Here is a 10,566-nt window from a genome sequence, read left to right as displayed (position 1 = left end):
CAGAGAGATCTTTACGTGCGATCCCAGTTTGGCTCCTTCAAACAGAGTCACTACTAACTGGCTTTTAACCGTATTTACTACTATAGAAAGCAGGGAGGAAACCCCCGCCAACCTAACCAGACTAGCTGGGCGACAAACCCCCAGGGCGGCTGAATCTTCCAGCAAGCCGTGCTGGGCGCTGTCCTTGGTGCTGCCGGCGCCATAGCGAACACAAGCGCCTTACCTTCTGCCCCTGCGGAAGTTGCGGACGTCCCCCAAACGTTAAGCAGAATGCAGCGCCTTATCCCACTTTTATAACAAATAAATACCCCAGCCCATCCGCTTTGTCCCCTTCCCGAAGACTTCAGGCTGACCGTTCCTCAAAGTCTTTTTGTTTTTCTCTTCTAGGCCCAACTCGGGGCCTGCGCTCATCTCGGGCTGCTTTAAGTCAGGGAGTGGGGGAAGGGGAGGGAGGCAAGGGGCGACGAGGCTGGAGGAGGGGCGGGAGGAAGGGGGAGGGGAGGAGGGAGAAGGTAGGGGGAAAGGCTGGGGGAAAAAAAGGTCCAGGAGGAAGGGGCTCTGAAAGAAGGGAGGAGTGAGTGGAGCTAAAGAAGGCTTAAAGTGGGAGGGCGAAGAGATGCCAAAAACAGGGGAAAGTGATTAAGCACAGAATATGGGTAAAGAAAAAAGTAAGAGAGAAAGGGCAAAAGAAGAGAAAAGTATGAGGATAAGAGTACAGAAGCGGGGAAAAAAAAAAAAAAAAGGTGGCCAGGGGGGTCGTTAGAAAAGCTGCCCGAACGGCGGGAGAGTGACTAAACAAAGAAAGCACTTTGGGTGAATATTCCCACCGAGGGTGTAAAATGCAATCTGAAGGTGAAGAGAAATGGAGAGGGGGGCTCGGGGAAAGACAGGTGGTCTGGCACCGAAAGAAGAGCTGGGGGGAGGGGCCGGGCCCAAGGCAGTGAAGTCCAGGGTCCGATGCGGCGTGGGCCCACGTGGAGCGGGCGCTGAATCACTGCTGGGCTCTCTTCACCCCCCATCCTCCCCCTCCTCTCCCGGCCGGGTGCCCGCAGTCCCCGCCTTCTCGGCCGCCGCCTCCACGGGGCGGGGCCCTGGCCCGGGGACCAGCCGCCGCGGCTATAAATGGGCTGCGGCGAGGCCAGCAGAACGCTGTGACAGCCACACACCCCGAGGCCTCCAAGATGAGCTACACGTTGGACTCGCTGGGCAACCCGTCCGCCTACCGGCGGGTGACCGAAACCCGCTCGAGCTTCAGCCGCATCAGCGGCTCCCCGTCCAGCGGCTTCCGCTCGCAGTCGTGGTCCCGCGGCTCGCCCAGCACCGTGTCCTCCTCCTACAAGCGCAGCGCGCTGGCCCCGCGCCTCACCTACAGCTCCGCCATGCTCAGCTCGGCCGAGAGCAGCCTCGACTTCAGCCAGTCCTCGTCTCTGCTTAACGGCGGTTCTGGGCCGGGCGGCGACTACAAGCTGTCCCGCTCCAACGAGAAGGAGCAGCTGCAGGGGCTGAACGACCGCTTCGCGGGCTACATCGAGAAGGTCCACTACCTGGAGCAGCAAAACAAGGAGATCGAGGCGGAGATCCAGGCGCTGCGGCAGAAGCAGGCCTCGCACGCCCAGCTGGGCGACGCGTACGACCAGGAAATCCGCGAGCTACGCGCCACCCTGGAGATGGTGAACCACGAGAAGGCTCAGGTACAGCTGGACTCGGACCACCTGGAAGAGGACATCCACCGGCTCAAGGAGCGCTTCGAGGAGGAGGCACGGCTGCGCGACGACACCGAGGCGGCCATCCGCGCGCTGCGCAAAGATATCGAGGAGTCGTCGCTGGTCAAGGTGGAGCTGGACAAGAAGGTGCAGTCGCTGCAGGATGAGGTGGCCTTCCTGCGGAGCAATCACGAGGAGGAGGTGGCCGACCTGCTGGCCCAGATCCAAGCGTCACACATCACCGTGGAGCGCAAAGACTACCTGAAGACGGACATCTCGACGGCGCTGAAAGAGATCCGCTCCCAGCTCGAGTGTCACTCCGACCAGAACATGCACCAGGCCGAAGAGTGGTTTAAGTGCCGCTACGCCAAGCTCACCGAGGCAGCCGAGCAGAACAAGGAAGCCATCCGCTCCGCCAAGGAAGAGATCGCCGAGTACCGGCGCCAGCTGCAGTCCAAGAGCATCGAGCTCGAGTCAGTGCGCGGCACCAAGGAGTCCCTGGAGCGGCAGCTCAGCGACATCGAGGAGCGCCACAACCACGACCTTAGCAGCTACCAGGTAGGAACCGCGGCTGCGCGGCCAGCCTGCGCCAGCGCCAGCGCCGCGCGCCCCCGACACTCAGGCCCGCGCCCCGCCGAGCTCTCCGCCGCGCTCCCTAGCGGCCGCTAGCCAGTGCGCGCGCGCGCGCTCGCCGCAGAGCCAAGTTGGAAGCTCAAAGCTTCCTCGCCCCTTCGCGCCCCCTCCGCGCGCTCCCTCCGGACTCCTCCCCCGCACACCATCCACAGCTCTAAGAGCCTCGGCCTTTTCCAAAACGTGCTTCTTTTCCTCGGAAGTTCTAGTTTTGCACGCTTGCGAGTTTCAAGTAGGAGGTATACGTTGGGGTAGCTGATAAAGCAGCAACTTTAGGAGAGGCGTGAAGAAACTCATGTATTCTCAACTTTTCCAGCTGCGATCGGAAGAATTCCCAAAATTGATTTCAGCCCAAAGGGCTAAGATGGGAAGGGCCAGATCAGCCGTGGGCGGTTCCCCATGGATGTTTGTTTCCTGCTGAGACGTTCTAGATCCACTGGTCCTAGTGCGTGACATGCCCGGGAAACGTCTAATTGTCTTATTGATTCTGTTTGTTTCTCAGTTCCTTAGATTTTTATTTTAAGCGGGGACGGGATCTGGCATTAGTACCCGAAGTACGCCAAGCTGGAGGGAGTCGAGGGAGGGGAGGAAGCTGGAGGGGGTAGCAAGTGTTTTGCGAAAGAAGTGGCTGTTTGGAAGGATGATTTTGTGGCTGTGTCGGTTTCAGGATACCATCCAGCAGCTGGAAAATGAGCTTCGGGGCACAAAGTGGGAAATGGCTCGTCATCTGCGAGAATACCAGGATCTCCTCAACGTCAAGATGGCTCTGGATATTGAGATCGCCGCATACAGGTAGGGTGTTCACTGCGGACGTGGCCAAAGTACGAGCCGCACTGCAGAGGCCATGTTGGCAGAACCTTCACCACTTAAGTTAAAGCAAGTAGGTTGCAGGAATCTTAACTCAGTGCCTGGTTTTCTTCCTTAATTAATAAGTAGTTACTCTAAAATATTTCAACTTTTATGCAGCTTTTAAAAAAGTAAACAGTTAAAATAATGTATTTGAATAAAAAGTGTTTTGAGGGAGAGCGCCGATTAATTTCAGTGCTTATGCTTAACCTTTTTTATTTTAGTGAAAAATACTTTCCGAATATTTGAAATAAAAAGTTTTAATTTTTTTTAATATTTTTCTCTAGTGCTTTCAATTTTTCAACTTTATGATGTCAAGGACAAACACCAGGACATTTCATTTATCCCTTTCTTAGTCACAGTTTACTATTGCCATCATCTGGCTTAGAATAAATATGATTGGTAGAATATTTATTTTTTATTCAGACTTCTATTTCTAGATCTAGATAGATAGACATCCAGAGAAGGAGAAGATATATATATATATATATATAAACTGATGTCACCTTGCTGTTAAGTTCATAGGGGAAAATTCTTGGCTGAACAGTTTTATTTTCCCCATTTAAGTCATTCATATTACAAGAATAAATTGCACTCAACTCAGAGCCATCTAAGTTTTCAGGAAAGGTGAAAAATTACATAAAATAGACACTTTATGATTAAAATTACAGACTAATTTATATAATACATGTATATTATCACCCAGCTATGACATATATAGCCTGAATTCTGATGTATTCTAAATAGCTTTGTAAATTTTTTGAATATTATATTTGTTAAAAGATGTTTCATATACACCTGAAAGTCCAAATGCTTAAGAAGGTGACTTTAAGGCTTTTGGAGAGCCTCTGGGGAGCTTATCGGCATATTCATATTGCGCCAAATGAGGACTGAGGCAGAGCTGAGAGTTAGTAGTTAGGGGTAGGGAGTGGACTTTGGGTGTGGTTAGTTACTGCACCGAGTGATTGGCTTATTGTCCCTGAAGATCCTTCTCTGTCATTTAATATGACACAGCAGACTAGTGAAATGAGAGTATTATGTCATGTGATTCTGTTTATTCAAAGGTATCCTTACACATACCACCTTACACATACTGTAATGAAGGTCACAAGGCCCAGTGAGATTTTAATTACCTTTTGTCTTCTTTGACTCTCTCCTTAGGAAACTCCTGGAGGGTGAAGAGACCAGATTTAGCACATTCGCAGGAAGCATCACTGGGCCGCTGTACACACACCGACAGCCCTCCATCGCCATATCCAGTAAGATTCAGAAAACCAAGGTAGAGGCTCCCAAGTTAAAGGTCCAACACAAATTTGTTGAGGAGATCATAGAAGAAACCAAAGTGGAAGATGAGAAATCAGAAATGGAGGAAGCCCTGACGGCCATCACTGAGGAACTGGCCGTTTCCATGAAAGAGGAGGTCAAGGAAGAGGAGGCTGAAGAAAAGGAGGAGAAAGAAGAAGCCGAAGAAGAAGTTGTCGCTGCCAAAAAGTCTCCAGTGAAAGCTACTGTGCCTGAACTTAAAGAAGAGGAAGGAGAAAAGGAGGAGGAAGAGGGCCAAGAGGAAGAGGAAGAGGAAGAGGAGGCTGCTAAGTCAGACCAAGCTGAGGAAGGAGGATCCGAGAAGGAAGGTTCTAGTGAAAAAGAGGAAGGTGAGCAAGAAGAGGAAGGAGAAACAGAGGCTGAGGGGGAAGGAGAGGAAGCTGCCGCTGAAGCTAAGGAGGAAAAGAAAACGGAGGAAAAGGCTGAAGAAGTGGCTCCAAAGGAGGAGCTGGTGGCAGAAGCCAAGGTGGAGAAGCCAGAGAAAGCCAAGTCCCCAGTGGCCAAGTCCCCGACGGCCAAGTCCCCAGAGGCAAAGTCCCCAACAGCAAAATCCCCAGAGGCAAAGTCCCCAACAGCAAAATCCCCAGAGGCAAAGTCCCCAACAGCAAAATCCCCGGAGGCAAAGTCCCCAACAGCAAAATCCCCGGCGGCCAAGTCCCCAGTGTCAAAGTCCCCAGCAGCAAAGTCCCCACCGGCAAAGTCCCCAGCAGCAAAGTCTCCAGCGGCAAAATCACCCGTGGAGGAAGTGAAACCCAAAGCAGAAGCTGGAGCTGAGAAAGGAGAACAGAAGGAGAAGGTGGAAGAAGAAAAGAAAGAAGCAAAGGAATCTCCCAAGGAAGAGAAGGCAGAGAAAAAGGAGGAGAAGGCAAAGGATGTGCCAGAGAAGAAGAAGGCTGAATCCCCGGTGAAGGCTGAGTCCCCAGTGAAGGAGGAGGTGCCCGCCAAACCAGTAAAGGTGAGCCCCGAGAAGGAAGCCAAAGAGGAGGAGAAGCCACAGGAGAAAGAGAAGGAGAAAGTGGAAGAGGTGGGAGGGAAGGAGGAGGGAGGTTTGAAGGAATCCAGGAAGGAAGACATAGCCATCAATGGGGAGGTGGAGGGGAAGGAGGAAGAGCAGGAAACTAAGGAGAAAGGCAGTGGGGGAGAAGAGGAGAAAGGAGTCGTCACCAACGGGCTAGACGTGAGCCCAGTGGATGAAAAGAAGGGCGGTGATAAAAGTGAGGAGAAAGTGGTGGTAACCAAAATGGTAGAAAAAATCACCAGTGAGGGGGGAGATGGTGCTACCAAGTATATCACCAAATCTGTAACCGTCACTCAAAAGGTCGAAGAGCATGAAGAGACCTTTGAGGAGAAACTAGTGTCTACTAAAAAGGTAGAGAAAGTCACTTCACACGCCATAGTAAAGGAAGTCACCCAGAGTGACTAATATTTGAGTCCATCGCAAAAGGTTAAGCCATATGACAATTTCAAAAATGCATGTGATTGACAGCTTCAAAACAGAACGGGTTCTCCCATGGGGGCTCCAGACATTGTATTTTACTTTGTGCAATATGAAGGACCTGCATGCAAGCTCAGGGTGCTCCCCACCCCCAGTCTTTGGGTGATTCAAATGCATGATAACTGTATGTACCTGGGGAATTGGCCAATTTCCTAAGCTGTTGGAATGGGGGGCACTCGGGGAATGTCTTGAGGTGTATTATGCAAAGAACCAACTGAGCCAAAAATAATAAATGAAACACAGGACTCTCTTAGCCTTAAGAAAGCTATATATGAATAATTATGTTTACCTCACTGGTGCATTTAAAAAGGACTTTTGTTCATGGGAGAACCTCGTTGACATGCACAGTTTGCAACTTTTAGTTGATTGATGTTAAACGTCACAGCAGTACTTGCTCAATAAAGGTCATATTGGAAACATAACAAATGCTTTGGGTTGTGTCATTTTGAAGTGAATTCTCCACAGCCTGACCCTTCTTTCCCTAGAGCAGAATATTTTGGGGGACTTATGAACGACTTGCATTTCTTATCACTATTTCCCTGAGAGTGGTTACCGGAAAAACTGCTGAAAAAAGCATCTGTAAAAAGGTAAACATAGGGGCATGGAAGTCTTCCATCTTCAGGTGTTCTGATGGAACTCAGAAAACCTCAAGGTAGGAAGGGCAAGAAAAGAGTCTTAACTTGCTCCTTGGAGTTGGGGCAAAAGGACCTCACTGCATTTATATAAATGTGTTCAGAAGAAGCAGGACTGGAACCTCTAACAGTCTTAACAGGAAACACCCAGCCTCAAATGCATGATTCTGGTACACACACATGCTTATCTGCAGCACTGATTCTTAATTTGGTCAATAGAGGTTTATACTTACAGTGTTTTCCTAATTGGGGAAAATAATGCCCCAAATAAAATAGTCCACCTAGAAAAAGTAAAACAGGATTCTCTGATATGAGCAGTAAATGTTTTTAGTTTGGAGGGGGGTTTGTTTTAAGTCCTGGGAAAAAAATAAAAATTAGAAAAAATTTAAAGGTCTGATCTTGACCATGGAAATAATACCACACCTTTTTCAAAATATATCTGTTATAAACCTTTAAAACCACTAAAAATATATTTGTTCCAAGTCTGTCTGTCTTTTCTTATCAATAAGAATCATCCCAATAATACAATCCAGGATGATCTCTTTAATGGCTTTCCAAGATATCTGTTTTAATCCCAGAATACATCCAGGAAGTTTGTTGCTAATGTCAATAATTGTACTGTTTTCCAATCATCAGTCCTTTACCAGTCCTCACAATGTTTGCTATTTCTGCATATCATTTGTACCATTACTTAGTTACATATTTTTTCTTTAAAACCACCATGTTTTATGTTAATACAATCCTTTTTCTAAAGCAATAACAGCCAAAGTGAAAAAGAATTTTTCAGTGTAATCAGAAAAACTTACTCTAGTTATGTAGAATTTTACACATTGAAAAGAGTATAATGGGAAAATACAGCATAAATTCTAGGATGGGGGGATCAGTCAAAGAGGCATTTGGTGGGAAAGAGTTCCAGGAATGGAGATAGCAGAAATCATCAGGCAGTCACATGGCTAATGGAACTTGAGACTTTGTCACTTAATTGCAAAGTCAGAAAAAGAGCATGCATTTGACCAGCAGAGGAAGAAGCACTTTGATTGACAGCCCCATCAAGACTGATAGCAGTACTTCCCCAGAGAAAAGTCTGGGAGCTGCTGCCTGAAGTAAGAATAGGGCCTTCTCTGGTGGCTCAGATGGTAAGGAATCCATCTGCAATGTGGGAGGCCCAGGTTCGATCCCTGGGTCGGGAAGATCCCCTGGAGAAGGGAATGGCTACCCATTCCAGTATTCTTGCGTGGAGAAGTCCATGGACAGAGGATCCTGGTGGACTACAGTCCATGGGGTCGCAAAGAGTCAGATACAACTGAAGCAATATAGCATTTGCTATAGAAGAGGCTACTTGAATTTTAAAACACCTACTAAATATATAGCCACTGCTATAAAAATCTCCATCTGTCTACACCTAAAACTCTCATAACAGTGCTACCTCGTGAGTTTAGAAACTCCTTTGTGTAGCATATGCTGTCTAAAAATGACAGGATCAATCAACAAACACCCAACCACCCACCCAAAGGTCAGCACTAGACACATTCCTTCAGCTCATAATTTTATTTTTAATCATCTCATTTTCTTTCCTGAGAAGGAAAGAATTTAATAATATTTCTAAATATTCCAAAAGACAGACCATTGTTCTTTAAAAATAACAGAACAACATACCCTTGATAAACCAAGAAGACATTTCCAAATATCAAACTGCTTGGTTGATTGCTAAATTTAATGAATATTTTACTGTGGACTATGGCTCGGGTAAGGGGCTTCCCTGGTAGTTTGAGGATAAAGAAATCAATGCAGGAGACATAAGAGATGTGGATTCGATCCCTGGATCAGAAAGATCCCCTGAAGTAGGAAATGGCAACCTACTCCAGTATTCTTGCTGGAAAATTCCACGGACAGAGGAGCCTGGTGGGCTACAGTCCACGGGGTTGCAAAGAGTCGGACATGATTGAGCACACACACCCATGACTTGTGTATACAATGATCTTACCTTCAAGAATTCACTAATTCTGTTGTCAGTGTCAATTATTGCACTGCTATTTAAACAGAAAGCAATTTGAAATTCATGTTTCCAATTATACTCAGCGACAGGGAGAGGCTCTATTCAAAACTAGACACAAACTTCCAATTTATTAGGAAATTAGGATATCTTTTCTCTGCCTATAGTCAATCCCTGGCTGCAGAGACATCAAGCCACTGATAATAAGATTTCTACTTTTCCAGTAAATTACCTTAGAGATACTATTTTGTTTTAAGGTTTGTAAGAAGTCCTAAAGCTGATTAGCTCTCAATCTTCAAACATAAGGAAACTGAAGCACAGATTTTCTTTTTAAGCTTTCTTTAGGTTACACAGCTAAAAGAGAAAACGCACATAGTCCAGCTCCAGAGCATATATTTTTTCTTTATTTTTGGTGGATAATTGCTTTACAACATTGTGTCAGTTTCTGCCATAGCACAACGGTGAATCAGCTATAACTGTGTGTGTATATATAGCCTCCCTCTTTAAAAAACAATTTTTTTTGACCACACTGTGTAGCATATGGGATCTTAGTTTCCTGACTAGGGATTCAATCCATGCCTCTTGCAGTGGAAGCACAGAGTCTTAACCACAGGATCACCAGGGAAGTTCACATATCCTTCTTGAGCCTCCCTCCCACCCACCCTCATCCCACGCCTCTAGGACATCACAGGGCACTGAGCTGAGCTCTCTGTGCTATACAGCAGCTTCTAAATAGCCATCTGTTTTACACATGGTAGTATATATCCATCAGTGCTACTTTCTCAATTTGCCCCACCCCATCCTTCCCCCACTGTGTCCACAATCCCATTCTCTATGTCCAGAGCACATATTCTTAACCCCCTGTACTATTACATTGCCCCTCAAACCCATCCATCATGCCCATCTCAATTTATAAGGAGGATTTACTGCACTCTCTTTCTTTCCAGCTTGAAAGAAAGAAAATAGATCTATGCCATGCATCTTTCATTTAATATGCTTACAGATCTCTTCACATTAAATAAAATGATGCAATGGCACTCTTTGCATCATGAGAAGAGTAAAACATCCAGATACAACATAAGTGGTGATTCTTTCTACCACAACAGCTTGCAGTGTACAAAAATGTGGCAGCCACTTTCTCCTGGTAACTTTAATAGTCAATGGAAAAGGAAAGTGTTATTTCTAGCACCGCCTTCTATTGCCAGTCAGTGCAGAGACAGTATTAAAACACTATGATATTCATTTCCACAACAAATAGGTTGGTCGTTCCAGTTTGGAGCAAGTTATTTTTTCTTAGTGGTTTATGTAATTGGCCCACAGGAAAAGAGGAGCTATTTTTAAATGAATTATTTTATCCAATCAACACAAAACTCATCTACTTCTAGGGTTCCTCTGCCCTTAGAAGTGTAGAGCTTTTGCAAAGACACTGAGTCAATAGACAGTAAAATTGTGTGTTGTGGGTCCACTATATTATTAAGGTATAATATATACTAATTTATTAATATATAGTATGCTGCTAAGCAGCTAAGTCACTTCAGTCGTGTTCAACTCTGTGCAACCCCATAGACAGCAGCCCACCAGGCTCCCCTGTCCCTGGGATTCTCCAGGCAAGAACACTGGGGTGGGTTGCCATTGCCTTCTCCAATGCATGAAAGTGAAAAGTGAAAGTGAAGTCACTCAGTTGTATCCAACTCTTAGCGACCCCATGGACTGCAGCCTTCCAGGCTTCTCCATCCATGGGATTTTCCAGGCAAGAGTACTGGAGTGGGGTGCCATTGCCTTCTCCGATATATAGTATAGATATAATATAATATATAATATAGATATATGTAATATATAGATATATATAATATGTGTATATATATAATAGATAGATAGATAATATGTTTGTGAAGTTTGTGTTCCTTTGGATGTGGGGCCACTATGAGATGATGAGATCATGAG

General features: G+C 46.4%; 1 protein-coding gene across 1 annotated transcript; it reads left to right on the top strand.

Annotated features, from left to right (window-relative positions):
* The first annotated feature begins 1,135 nt into the window (after nt 1–1,135).
* On the top strand, nt 1,136–6,423 carry NEFM (neurofilament medium chain). The gene is made up of 3 exons (XM_069573982.1): nt 1,136–2,261; nt 3,001–3,125; nt 4,341–6,423. The coding sequence occupies exons 1-3, from the start codon at nt 1,182–1,184 to the stop codon at nt 5,923–5,925; spliced, it is 2,790 nt and encodes a 929-aa protein (XP_069430083.1). The 5' UTR covers nt 1,136–1,181; the 3' UTR covers nt 5,926–6,423.
* The last annotated feature ends 4,143 nt before the right edge of the window (nt 6,424–10,566 follow it).

The sequence above is a fragment of the Ovis canadensis genome, chromosome 2 (genome assembly GCF_042477335.2).
Source record: "Ovis canadensis isolate MfBH-ARS-UI-01 breed Bighorn chromosome 2, ARS-UI_OviCan_v2, whole genome shotgun sequence".
NCBI classification, from domain to species: Eukaryota; Metazoa; Chordata; class Mammalia; order Artiodactyla; family Bovidae; genus Ovis; species Ovis canadensis.
Note: the sequence above shows the minus strand (reverse complement) of the source record. Positions and strands in the feature narration are given on the sequence as shown.

Bases quoted from the DNA above. Each gene is read 5' to 3' on its own strand.
- NEFM (XM_069573982.1), top strand. From the start codon at position 1,182: ATGAGCTACACGTTGGACTCGCTGGGCAACCCGTCCGCCTACCGGCGG. The intron at 2,262-3,000 runs GTAGGAACCGCG...TGTCGGTTTCAG, and splicing joins ACGACCTTAGCAGCTACCAG to GATACCATCCAGCAGCTGGA. The intron at 3,126-4,340 runs GTAGGGTGTTCA...CTCTCTCCTTAG, and splicing joins ATTGAGATCGCCGCATACAG to GAAACTCCTGGAGGGTGAAG.